The sequence below is a fragment of the Trachemys scripta genome, chromosome 8 (genome assembly GCF_013100865.1).
Source record: "Trachemys scripta elegans isolate TJP31775 chromosome 8, CAS_Tse_1.0, whole genome shotgun sequence".
NCBI lineage: Eukaryota > Metazoa > Chordata > Testudines > Emydidae > Trachemys > Trachemys scripta.
Window position 1 is genome coordinate 64,937,040 of NC_048305.1, and position 12,354 is coordinate 64,949,393.

At 45.0% G+C, this 12,354-nt stretch overlaps 1 protein-coding gene across 1 annotated transcript; it reads left to right on the forward strand.

The window, feature by feature from the left end:
* The first annotated feature begins 759 nt into the window (after positions 1 to 759).
* C8H1orf53 (chromosome 8 C1orf53 homolog) lies at positions 760 to 11,312 on the forward strand. The gene is made up of 4 exons (XM_034780074.1): positions 760 to 845; positions 6,232 to 6,580; positions 9,597 to 9,698; positions 11,093 to 11,312. The coding sequence occupies exons 1-4, from the start codon at positions 760 to 762 to the stop codon at positions 11,162 to 11,164; spliced, it is 609 nt and encodes a 202-aa protein (XP_034635965.1). The 3' UTR covers positions 11,165 to 11,312.
* Positions 11,313 to 12,354: the final 1,042 nt, after the last annotated feature.

Here is a 12,354-nt window from a genome sequence, read left to right on the forward strand (position 1 = left end):
TAGTGCTCAATAGCGCTAATCTTCCCATTGCTAAGCACTGTGCAAATGCACAGACACAGTCCCAGTTCCAAAGAGTTTAAAGTGGGAGGAATTGCTGGCTGTAAAATAAACAGATGAAAAGGATCCACAATCAGAGCACAACTGCAGTTGCTGCAGCAGAAGAACCTAATGTATAACAAACAGAAACATAAGAAATGGCTGGAGAGGGGGAGGGAAATAATCACTTGCTGAGGCCACGTGAGTATGGCTGGCTACAAAAATACTAGGGGTAGATATAGTCCATTTAGCATCATAAAATGACTTTACTACATACCAACTGAAAGGCTATTTTCATTTCTGGACTCACAAAGATGTGGCATTTCTAGGCTCCCATTTGATTGTGCTATTGAAGCTTAGAGAGCTGAAAATGCAAAAGAGCTCATTGAACAGCATTTCAGAAAAACTGTCTTCTTCCCACTCAAAGAAAGGTTAGCTTGTACCAGAAAAGCAGAGTCTGCTAAAAGACACACTCACTAGGATACACAGTATCATTTCCAAATGTCCCTCACAGATGGCTCTCTGTCTGGAAGTGTGATTTTGAAGATACTGGTTGCTCTTCCTCAAAACACAGGAAGAAATACCAAGACAAATTACTGCCACCCATTTAAAGGGAACAATCTATTTGCTAGATAAGTAGTAAATCTACAGGAAGAGCTTCTCTTACTCATAGCTAAAATGCTTCTAACCATCTGGGGAGGAGAGAGCTGAACTATGTGAAACATGGACGCATATAGGGACTGCTGTGCTGGTAAGGGATCCCGAACAAAGGAAAAGCAATTGTACCAGCAGTTCTACAAGAAAAGTAGGTAAGAATGCTTTGTACCACGTCTTACAGCTTACAAGTTTCAAGCAAGGAAGCCCTATAAACAGTGTGAAATACGGAGTAAAACTACCCAGTCTGGTGATTGTGTAATTACATACTAGCAGTACCCTGCACAATTATAGCAGCTACAAGTTCAATGAAGTATTATGGATTTGCTAGGCTGCTTCTGCTTGTTGTTCAGTGTGGTTAGGTGCATGTGCAGAGACATCACTTCACAAATCAGGAAGGTGAGTGCCCCTCTTCTTACGATATTGGAAAGACCATACCTAGGACACAGCCTGGGTGCCAACATAAAACCAGGTGCTACAGTATCAGTGACATCTGCAGCGTCTAAGAGCCCACATATTTGAATCAACCAAAACTCAACCACATGTATCCAGAGACCTCCCCACACACCTCAGAGATTTCCATAAACTGCAATTTAAAATCTGCACCTCTGCTGACCTCCTGCTCTTGAGTGTACAAATGATCAATAGGAGTTCTGTATGTGAGCCCAGAGGCCTGGTCCTCCATTGCCCTGCACCACATGGTATCGTTTACATCAGTACAAAGTCAAACAAAATGCTATCCCAAATCAGAATGGTAGCTATCCCCATCAGAATGGTAACATTCACTTTACACTGGTAGAAGCATCTACTCTAGGGGCAGGGCCTGGTAATCAGGCCCCACGTGTTATGTTCACAGCTGTCCCATCTTGATGCCCTGCCTTGGATATTCAGGTGAGGACTCTGACACTAACACTAATAGATGGGCAGTGAAAAGGTACAAGACAAGCTTGTATCTCAAGAACCTGTGGCAGGTTATTCAGTGGGAGTAAGGCAATATCCCTATACTGACACTGGCCTCTGGCCCAATAGGTCCTACGTGCCAGTCTCTTTCTACTGCACTCACTTCCATTCCTGAGTCAAATAGCAGTTGTTGAAGAAGTGTGACATCCAGTGGCAAAGGCTTTAAACCTAGAGCCAGTAAAGAATTTTTCAACTAAACTTTTTTTTACCAAAACTGCTGATTCAGCAAAACTGGAACCGTTCACAGGAAAGGGTCAGTTTTGATGAATTTCCCACTTCAAAACATTGTTGAACAATACAGCTTCAGAAAAGTTTCTTTTTTTTTTACTTCATTTTTAAATTAAAGTTAATTTAAGGTTAAAAATAAAAAAGACAATCAAAACAAAATGCTTTGATTTACCTGATCTGAAAAAAAACAAACAAACCATAGATTTTAGGTTTGCAAAAATTTTAAAGATTAACTTTTCATCCAGATTTGGAATGTGAACATTTTTCAAACTCTCACAACTCTTTTCCTATCCTTTCTGCCCTGCTCTATTTAAAATCTCAAGCTAGTGCCTGAGATCTGACACCCCAATATTCTGGGCATTCAAAGTCCCCATCCTATATGGCATGGCCACAATCAGAAATTACACAGATCTCATACTCTGATGAGAAGCCAGGCCTCCCCATCCACAAATGTTAAAGCCAGTGGCACCTTCCTGTGCTAGGAATGAAGGCTTCGGTAATTTGCCTCATCTCAGCTGGTGCAGTGAGAGCTCCCTCCCGTTTCAATCTACTTTAGCCACCGCCAGTCCCCCATTCTTATTGTCTTTTACCCATGGTTTTATCTCCTCCTCCCACCTACCTTGATTACCAAAATGTCACTGACTAATGTCCTTCCACACTACACTCCCACACCGTTCCCAGACCATAGTTCTAAGCCAGTCCACTTGCAAACTCAAAGGGTTTCGAACAATCACACTCCTCCCATCTCAGAACAAATGCCCCCCATAAACAATTAACAGAAAAATCCCCCTAACAATCAGCTTTTCCCTTCAAGGAAGAAAGCCCAGCTGCTGGTGGAGATCAACCTTCTGATCCCTTTCCACAGTTCCCCTTTCCTGCTGCTCTCCATACCCCAATACCTCCACCTATCTCTATCAGCAACCACAGGCAGCCAGGCCCCAGCACACTTTGATTCAGGATCTCTACTACTGAGTCCCCTCTAGTTCCTACAAGCAATCCTTCATTGTCACTCCTGTTATGACCAACTGCTTATCTGAAGACTGAGAGTAAACTCCCCAGATAACTGCAATCTGGGACCCTCAGGCTTAGTCCCAGGTGAAGTGGTTCAAAGTACTCCACCGCCATCCTGTTTCCCTGGGCACACCAGCTCTGCCAACATTCTGACAACCCCTTCTCCAGATTGTCCCATCACTGCTGGAAACTCGTTACTGTTCTCAGGGCTGGCTCTGACTTTTTTTTGCCACCCCAAGCAAAAAAAAAAAAAAAATTGAGGCAGCCAGAATGGCAAAGCAAAAAAAAAAAAAAAAACTGCGGGGCAGCTGGAGCTAGGGTGCAGGGGGACTTCCGGCGCTGCAGCCGTGCCCCGGCTAGCGGGGGAGAAGGGGAAGGAGCGGGGGGACAGAGAGAAGAGGGCGGCCAGGGCTTCAGCGGGGCGCTTGCCACGCAGCCCCAACCGCTGCGCCGCCTGCCGGGAGGGCTCCGCACACTCCGGTCGGCGGGGAGGGAAGGATGTGGGCTGCCTTGCCGGGCTTGCTACAGACCTGGCACCGGCTGGGGCAGATGGAGCGCGCAGCCTGCTCCCAGAAGAGCGCTCCACTCCTCCGCGCCGCTGCCCCCTACAGGGCTGCCAGATCGGCAAACAAAACAAAACCAAAAAAAGCAGCCATGCCGCCCTAGGATTGAGCAGAATGCCGCCCCGCAGAATCTGCTGCCCCAAGCACAAGCTTGCTTTGCTGGTGCCTGGAGCCGGCCCTGACTGTTCTGCTCTCAGCTGCTTCTACGACTTCCACCACACAGGCTCCTTGAAAAGCAGCAGCCATCTTACCTTGATTCATCACTGTACGATGAGAACAGGCAAGCCTTCTTCAATGGGCTGTGGAAGAATATCCTACGGGAAGCAGCAGAAGCCCCATTGCTTGAGTAATTTAAAACTGAAAAAAAAAAAGGTTGAATATACTGGTTGGAACAAGCCTCCATTGGCAGGCGATAGCCTAGATATCAGAACTGGTTGTTCTATAGGAACAGGCAAAACTGCTATTTTTAGCAGTGATAACAGAGCAGCATCGCACACTCCAGGCCTTAACCTGCTTGCATTGACTTCAGCTCCCTATGCTTCTGATATACTTTGACCTTTAATCAGCAAAATTCACCCTGCTGTGAAGTCACTGAAATCAGCAGTTAGATGGTTATGCCTATGTTCCACAAAAATGTGTGCCTGTGACAGGGTTTCTCATTGCACAGGCAATATTTTCAGGTGACAAATTGTGGAAGGTGTTACACAACATGGTCTGCAAAATCCTCAATGAAAAATTAAAGATGCATGTGCTGGCTGGCTCCGGCTGTGCTCTGCTCAGGATTTCATAGAAGTTCACGAGGAATTTATCTGTCAAAATTTGAAATACACATTAAATCTGACAAGAACTGCAGGACAGGGGCCAACATCTGCAAAAATGAGCATATTTTACTGATATTTACAACAAAGAAACTTTTGAAATAGGATATTTAGCCAGCATCTTCATTTTGTGAAGCTATTGAATATAGTAGTATATCTAGGTATTCTCCTACAAAAAGAAAAAATTGTTAGAGCTCATACTGCTAAAATGCATAACCCACCAACCCAAACTGTAACAAGCAAGTAGTTAAGTCAATCAACACTCCACTTACCAGTTCCCTATCTCAACTTCCACTACCTCCTTCCATCGTCCACACTCAACCGCACAGCCTTAACTCCAATGTCACACTTTTCCACATACAAATAACACACCATAGACTTCACCGTTGTGTATAGGGAATATATCTTAATTTAGCTGAGGTCAGAGATCAAGCTGTATGTGTGGGTGTGACTGTGAGGGACTGCATACATGCATTGGGGTTGTATGCTGCAATTGAAAAGGACTTTGCTTTGGAGCTATGTCTGTAGGGCTGAATCCCCTCTCACTTGGACTGGCATAAATCAGGGCTACTGGAGCCAACGGAGTTACACAGGTGCAAAACTGGAATTAGTGAGAGGAGAATCAAGCCCAGTATGTTTGTATATCATGATGTGTGGGTGATAAGGCCTGTGAATTGAGTGTGTATTATCTAACTGGTGAATTCCTTGTTTTTACTGATCACCTTGATAGGAAATGAACTTAACTAACTACCGTATAAGTTAGTTATATGTTTTTTGTGGGGGCAATAACTATTATTTAATCAATATGGACTGTTTACTCATCTTACTGATGAAATTAAAGAACGCTATAGGAAAGAAGGTAAACTAAGTTTTTCAGGATAGGTGCAATATTTTATGTGTATTTTTGCTACTTTAAAGCATCACATACAGTGCTATCTGAATAATACAAAAAAGTTTTAAAATATAATGACACAATTTGGGGCACTTATAGAAATGCTCTGAGATGACAATACCAACAATGAATATCTTCCTGTGCTGTGGAATAAAACAATATGATGTTCATAAGTTTATATGGTATACTTTTTATTTTCAAATAAAATACAAAAATACAATTAAATTCAACCTGAATACAACCGAGAACACAAAAATGACTGAAATACAGAAGTGGACACTCAGCAGATGAATAGACCTCCGTGCAGAGTAAGGTCTTTACTGGGGTTGAAAATAAGTTAGTTATAATTTAACAAAGTTGTGACCATCTGAAGGTGGTTCATCCTGTGCAGAGCGTAGCGTTTGGTTACATGTACGTGCAGCTTGGAACACATGCTTTTCACTGAAGACTCTCGAGCAGCAACCTGCTTTGCCGGCCTACTTACTGCATCGTGATCTGGATATTCACTTCCTTGCCCAGGCAGGAAACACAGCTATTAAAAAGTGAGAGAATATAGAATAAAAAACAGACATATTTAGTATTTTCCTTTTAAGGTCCTGATCCTGCAAACATATATGCACATGCCAGCAGGATTTGGCTGGGATGTACTGAAAACTATTGGGCTCCATAGCAGAAATATGCAAAAATTAAATATTTTCTGTAAACCCCTTGTCTGTGTAGAATGGGTCATTTCTAACATAACTGCAGGGACAAGCACATTATTAATTATTATATTACACTAATACCAAAGTTCTTCCTTGGGCTGGAGGCATGGCTGGGCTACGGGCTCTACAAGCAGCCAAGAGAGTCTAAAGGCCTGATCCAAGCTCGCTGGAGTCCTACCATTGCCTTCGGTGTTCTTTGAATAGTCAGGGGTGTGACAAGCAGGAGGAGAGCAGAGGTAGGTGACAGGTGACAGCACCAGGAGCAGACCTGGGTTCTTTTGTTTTCGGCCTCCCCAGGTGGACGCAGACCAGCAACGAGCCCCAACGGGAGACCAGCCTGGGTCTGTTCAGGGCTTGTGACCCAGACTTGCTTCCTGCCCCGGCGGGAGTGGGTGGCGCCCCGGGGAGAAGTGCCAGGAATGGGGCCCTCCAGCTGGGCTGGGGCTCTCCTGCGGCTGCAGCAGAGCAGGGGCTCCCCGCCGCAGCCGCGTCCCTCCCGTAGGCCCATGGCAGCGGCGTCCTTGGCGCCCAATTGCAAGCGGCTCCCCACCTTGGGCGCCTCTTTGCAGCCAGAGCGGCTGCGGCACCTGGGTGCGCTGGGCCACGGGCGGCGCCGGCGGGGAGCGCTCTGAGCAGCCGAGCCGGCCGGGCAGCGAGGAGCTGCTGACGGCGGCGGAGAAACGGATCGTGGCGCTGCACCGGGAGGCCTGCGCGGTGAGTCCCCCGCGCTTCCTGCTCGGGCCCGCGGGGCGCTGCTTGTGCATCGCCTCACCGCTCCGGGCTGCTCCCAGGCGGGCCCGCGGGGCTGGAGGCGGCCCAGACAGGCGGCGTGCTGCAGGCTAGGGCTCCCTGCGGACCCGCTCCCCTGCTGCAGCGGCTAATGGGCGGCGGGGGCGGCCCGGGGCTGCTCACTGCCGCGCACGCTGGCAGCTTTGCCTGGCCCTCTGCAGTCAGCCCCATGGAAGTGCATGGACAGCTTGGCTTTCCCGGGCCTCTCCCTCAGCCTGAGCTGGGGGCATACCGGGGTCGGCTCAACACCGTGTCCCGAGCACTGGCGTGTGGCCTGGATATGTAGGGAAAGGGGGGAGGAGGCGGGCTAAGGCAGTTGGATGAGCGCAGCGAGCTGCTCTCGGGGCTGGCTGCGGTCACAAGGAAGAAGTGGAAGTGCATGCACAACCGAGAGAGTGACAGGAGCTCCGTGTCCCGGCAACACTTGTGCCACATTAACGATCAGTGACTGTCTTGCCCTTTCAACTTCCCCGGGGTTGCTGTGGCCGGGGGTCCTTTTGGGGTATTTCATAGCGATGGCCTTTCTAGCCCGAACTTCTCTGCACAGAAGTATTGGCTCGTGCCTCTGCGCGATCAGAGATGGCCATTTGCTCACAAGACGCTGCCTGGTGCAACGGGAACTGTAAAGAGAATAAAGTCACAAAACCCCACAGGAAACCAGAGAAGCCTTTCGAGCGCGCTCCCAGTTCCATCATTTTGTAGGGTTGGGGCAAGTCACGGAAGGCCTGGGACAAAGAGAACAATTAAGACAGCAAAAGCGAAATCTTTCCGGAGAGGGGCAGCAGTCCCCAGACAGAAAGCTCATGCAGCGCCGGAGTGAGCCATGTTACCTGCACACTGGGGACTTACAGCACTAGATCTTAGTTATTGATTATGTCAGGGAGAAATATGTCCAAAAATAACAACGTGGTGATACAATGCAACTCTTGGACGCCCAGCAAACTGCCCAGTGCTGGTAGCCTGAACACCAAATGTGTATTTGGGGCTTGACAAATTAGCTTGTATTTCTAGCTTTTATGGAATGCTCGGGTGTTTTGCAGGAAGGGAAATATGTCCCGATAACAGCCTCAAGGCAGATAGGGTGCCGACATGCGAAGTGACTCTCTCCTTCCATCTCCAACTCCGGCATTGACATGATTAATAACCGCTCCGCTCCCCTTTGCACGCGGAGAGCTGCTGAGCTGGTACCTCAGCTCCCATACCGGAGGGCGGAGGAAAGTGGGGCAGCCTTGCTTTGTTTTGTTTTCTGGAGAGATGGAAGCAACCTGCTGTAATTGTGCGTGGGGCTCATCACTAGCGGTAGGGACAGCATACATTAGACAGGAGCCCACCATGGAAGGCCCATGAGAACCTGCAGTAAATACCGAGTCTGTAGCAATAAGTGGCCTCCGCCTCCTCTCCCCCTGCTCTAGACAACGCACGCTGTTTGCAACGCATGGCGAACGCTTGGCCCTTTTCCCACGGATGTGCATCTCCGAGCACCTTGTGCTGCGCGCCTCTCTGCAGCGGCCTCTTCCACGGCCAGCAGTCGCTGAGTTTGCCTGGACAGCCATTGGGCCGATTCTGTTCCGGTTGCGGAGTTTTGCCATTGCCTCCAGCGAGATCGGTCCCAGCAGGAGATTCCCACTGAGGAATTCCCCCATTCCTAGGCAGCTGCCCGCCGGAGGGTCACATGGCAGTTGTAGGCATTCAGCATGGTTACAGTAAATGGCCATAACGTGGGCATGGAACAGTCCCGCGGCTAGATTTCCCACCTGCCTTCCCTTTCGCAGGCGGCTGGCTCTCTGCCTTTGCGCCATTAGTGATGGCTGATGTTTAGCAGGTTTTCTGGACCAGTTTTAAAAATACCTTTGGGCTTCGCTTCTTTGTGTTAGTCCGTCCGCTATCTCAGGGGCTCAGGCAAACACCAGGGAATGTGCCCCTTTACGGATGCACTGGCGCAACAGAACAGGGAAGCAAAGGAGTTGATTTGCTTACACTTTTGAAATGTGCAGCTCCAGCTTAACTCAGGGAGCGTTATCTTTGCTCTCCAAAACGTAGCAGTGACGTATTTGGTGTCGAACATTTTAAAGCTATGTCCATACCGGCAAAGACACGATCCAAAACCCTGGCATCTTAACATTTCCGCTGGCTATAAGCATTGTTGCAATTGCAAAGGCCACTCGCTGGAAATGACAATCAAAAAGTGACCAAAATATTAAAAGGTGATATCTTGCTACCACACAGCTTTGTCCAGCACCAGAGGCGGATGCCAGCCAAGTATTTAAGTTCCCTCCAATATAAAATAGTTTAACAGTTGCATCATGTTTGCAAATTGCAGTTATACTTTTTAGCGTCAAAGCTGGCGTGATGAAAGTTGCTTGTGATCAAGCAGCACTTGAAAGCAGCAGAAGGTGTCAACATTTTATAACCATTTTAAAAAATAATTTACAATGTAATCAAAACTCAAGAACATTTAGAAAGGGAAAAGAATGTGGCATAAAAAAGTCCAAAAGTGTATAATGTCTAAAGTGAACAGGAAGAGTGTAAATGTCACATTCTCTTAGACCTTTTTCTGGAAGCATCATACATTTACACTTTCTTATCATTCGAAGTGTAAATGCAACTTCAACCTGGGTGTGAAAGTCCATTTTCTTCTAAAAAGCTTAGAATAATTTAGAGACTATATAAAATATCTCTAAGGAAATGAATGGCGAAGGCTGAATCTATGGCTATGTTAAAATATGCACTGCTGATGCTCTATTACTTCCCCAAATCTGTTTATTTGTCAGTTCTGTCTGAGTTACAGAGTATAAGGGTCAGATTATAATAGTTGAACTGGTTTCAGTTAAGCAGTTGGATTTTAGGGAGATAATGTCAAAGCACTTCCAGTTTGAAACCACAAAGAGATGAAGATTATATAGAATTGAGGTTGACTCTGTTTTGGGTGGTTCTTTTTAAGGCTGGCCTGCAAAACTATGTGGATCCAGTTACTGGCTATTTAGTGTTCACCAAAGTTGCCCACTTGCAGAGAGGTAAATGCTGTGGTTCTGCATGCAGACATGTGAGTATGAAATCCTTGCTTTGCAGCATTAAAATAACTTTGAAAAATATTTTAAATGCTGGCATTAGGAAAAGCTAGCAAGCTATCTGGCATGTTTCACTGTGAAATTTAGACTAACCAAGGACAATAAGTCCAGGAAAGGTCACTGAGGGATTTTCTTAACGTTAAAATAGAATGTTGCAACATTTCAGGTTAACATTATCTCCTTGAACTGCTAGGAGAATTTCACAGGAGTTATTTAATAGACTGTTGTTTTATATAAGTCATGTTCTCGTTGGCAAGTGCAAGATGCCTATGAAAAAAACCAGCATGACAGAAAGTCTATTCAGAGCAAACTTTCTCCTTTTAAAGAAATGAACTAACATAACCGACATATTTTGCCACAAATGTAGTTTAGTTTTCTAGAATTATGTTGAAGGGTCTGTTTTCCAGTCTGACTGAGAAGTATCAAACTATGTGGGGTACGGTGGAATATTGTGTGATTTTTATAATAATAGGGCTTCGTGTTGGTATTTTCTGAATACCATTTAGAAATCGAAGTTGTGCAGTGTGAGAAAGTGATATTTTGTAATTTGCACACTGAGCACAATCCCGCTTCCATTGAAGTAAATAGCAAAAGTCCCGTAGCTTTCAATGGCTGACAAGATCAGGCCCATAATAATATGTTGATCAAATTCACCTTACTCAGGCGAGTAGTGTTTGACGCCCCAGGTGGGTAACATATATTTCCCCTTAGTAAATTTAGTTATTAGAACATGCTTTAAAGAACAGCGCACGAAAAAAGAGGGAAGGAGGGAAACAACCGCGTAATTTACAGTTCAAATGTGCACTGCTCACTTCTAGTTCTTCTTTGGCTTCTTAGTTGAAAAAGTTTTCTTATGCCACTATTGCGGTGTGAAATTCGTGAGTGATGATGCCAAAGACTCACTCTTTGATGAAAACTCATTAAGTACTTTTAAAAAGAGAGAGTCAACTGGTAAGACGTTTGAAAACAAATTTAAAATTATCAGGAAATGTTTACACTTATTACAGACAACATTGGAAGGCTAGAATGTTATTGTGCTGGCTGCCCCTTTGCCTTGCTCGGAGCTCAGTTATGCAGAACATTTTTCAATAATGCACCAACTAAAGAAGTTTAAGGGGGTGGGGGGACAGATTGGTTTGGTCAGTCAAATTCTTCGAGTTGGAAGGACATATTTAGGAAATGGTTCTTGGGCACTAATTAGGACCATTTGCTTGGGGTTGCCATTATTTTCCTGTTAGTCTGGAGGGCACAATAGATCAAATGATTTATATAATATAATTAACAATTCTTCTTTAAACATAGCAGGGTTGAGCTTTTTCTTACTGATTGCTAAGTAATGCAATAATGACTTGTTTTATTTCTTCTGCAGTGTCCATATGATCAAGCTAACGTAAAAAACCCGTCCAAAAAGAAGCGGTTCAATTCATTTTTTTATACTTGACGATCAGTGCATTTGCCATCTACGATGCAGAAACCTAAGCCAGGATCAGTTCTTTGTGGCTTCGACTGCATTAATATTGGCATTCCTTTTATTGATGCTGGGTTATTTGAATACATTTCAATTGTAATAAAAACCAAGCTAAACCGTGTGTGCCTGGGTGTTTCAGATGCTACATTATTAGTGATACTCCTTTCCCTTTCCTTAGCGTTATAAATCACACGTTACAGACTGAGACCACGATTAATTTCGCTGTAAAATCAAGAATACGGGTGCAGGTAGTACTCAGATTACCATCGCTTTACTTAACACTGCTACTGTATACACCGTAAATCACTTCAAGAGATGTTGTTGATTTTGGTAGTAAATCGAGGAGTTTCAATTATTTTTTTTTATTTACATCACTGAATGCCATGTGTAACCTACAAGAATGCCCAAGAAGTGTAATCCCATTGCAAAACGGTTTTATTCTAGCAGTAAGAATATAAAAGACCATATATTTTATTTCGTTATATTGTGTGAATCAAAGCCATTCTTTAGGAAAGTCTGTTTGGAGCACGGCCCATACTATTTTATCACATCATGCTGACATTCGAAGATCGTTAGATAGGCCATTAAAAAAATTAGTCTGAACTGAAGTATCACTGACACCGAGAGTAGCATTAAACCCAGATCGAACCACAGCATCAAGCTTTCACCTCCATCAATTCCTCCGCCACTCTGGTCCAAGGAGAACGAAGACAAATGTGTCATTACCAAGTCCATCTGCCATTCAATGAAACATCGTAGCATCGTTAAGGGTGGCAAAGCACACACAGAACCAAACATCGATCTTTCCACCCCATGGAAAAGGGTGATTGTTGCCATCACCTTGAGGTAAAAATCAAAGGAGGCTTCCTGACAGACTCATTACAAGGTAAAGTCTCTGGAACTGAAAGGAGGGGCAGTGGGGGTCCCACAGATGCGTTTGAGTTTCTGAATAATTTAACTTCTGTGTATTTGATTGAACATCAGTCTGTTTGGTGTCCAAATTAGCAAGTGCCTTTGAAAAGACGAGAGAATTATGTTTGCAAACATAAAATGAAATGTAAAATATCCTACAAATATTCATGAGCACCCAGGAGGTACTTAACTGTTGTATGATAGAAGACATCTAACTACGACATCTCAGCTTTATTTTATTTAGTTTTGTT

What these genes read in the sequence shown, in the direction of transcription:
- C8H1orf53 (XM_034780074.1), top strand. Translation starts at nt 760, where the DNA reads ATGGACGCATATAGGGACTGCTGTGCTGGTAAGGGATCCCGAACAAAG. An exon ending in TGCACCGGGAGGCCTGCGCG is followed by an intron (nt 6,581 to 9,596) that starts GTGAGTCCCCCG and finishes GTTCTTTTTAAG; the next exon opens with GCTGGCCTGCAAAACTATGT. An exon ending in GTGGTTCTGCATGCAGACAT is followed by an intron (nt 9,699 to 11,092) that starts GTGAGTATGAAA and finishes TTTCTTCTGCAG; the next exon opens with TGTCCATATGATCAAGCTAA.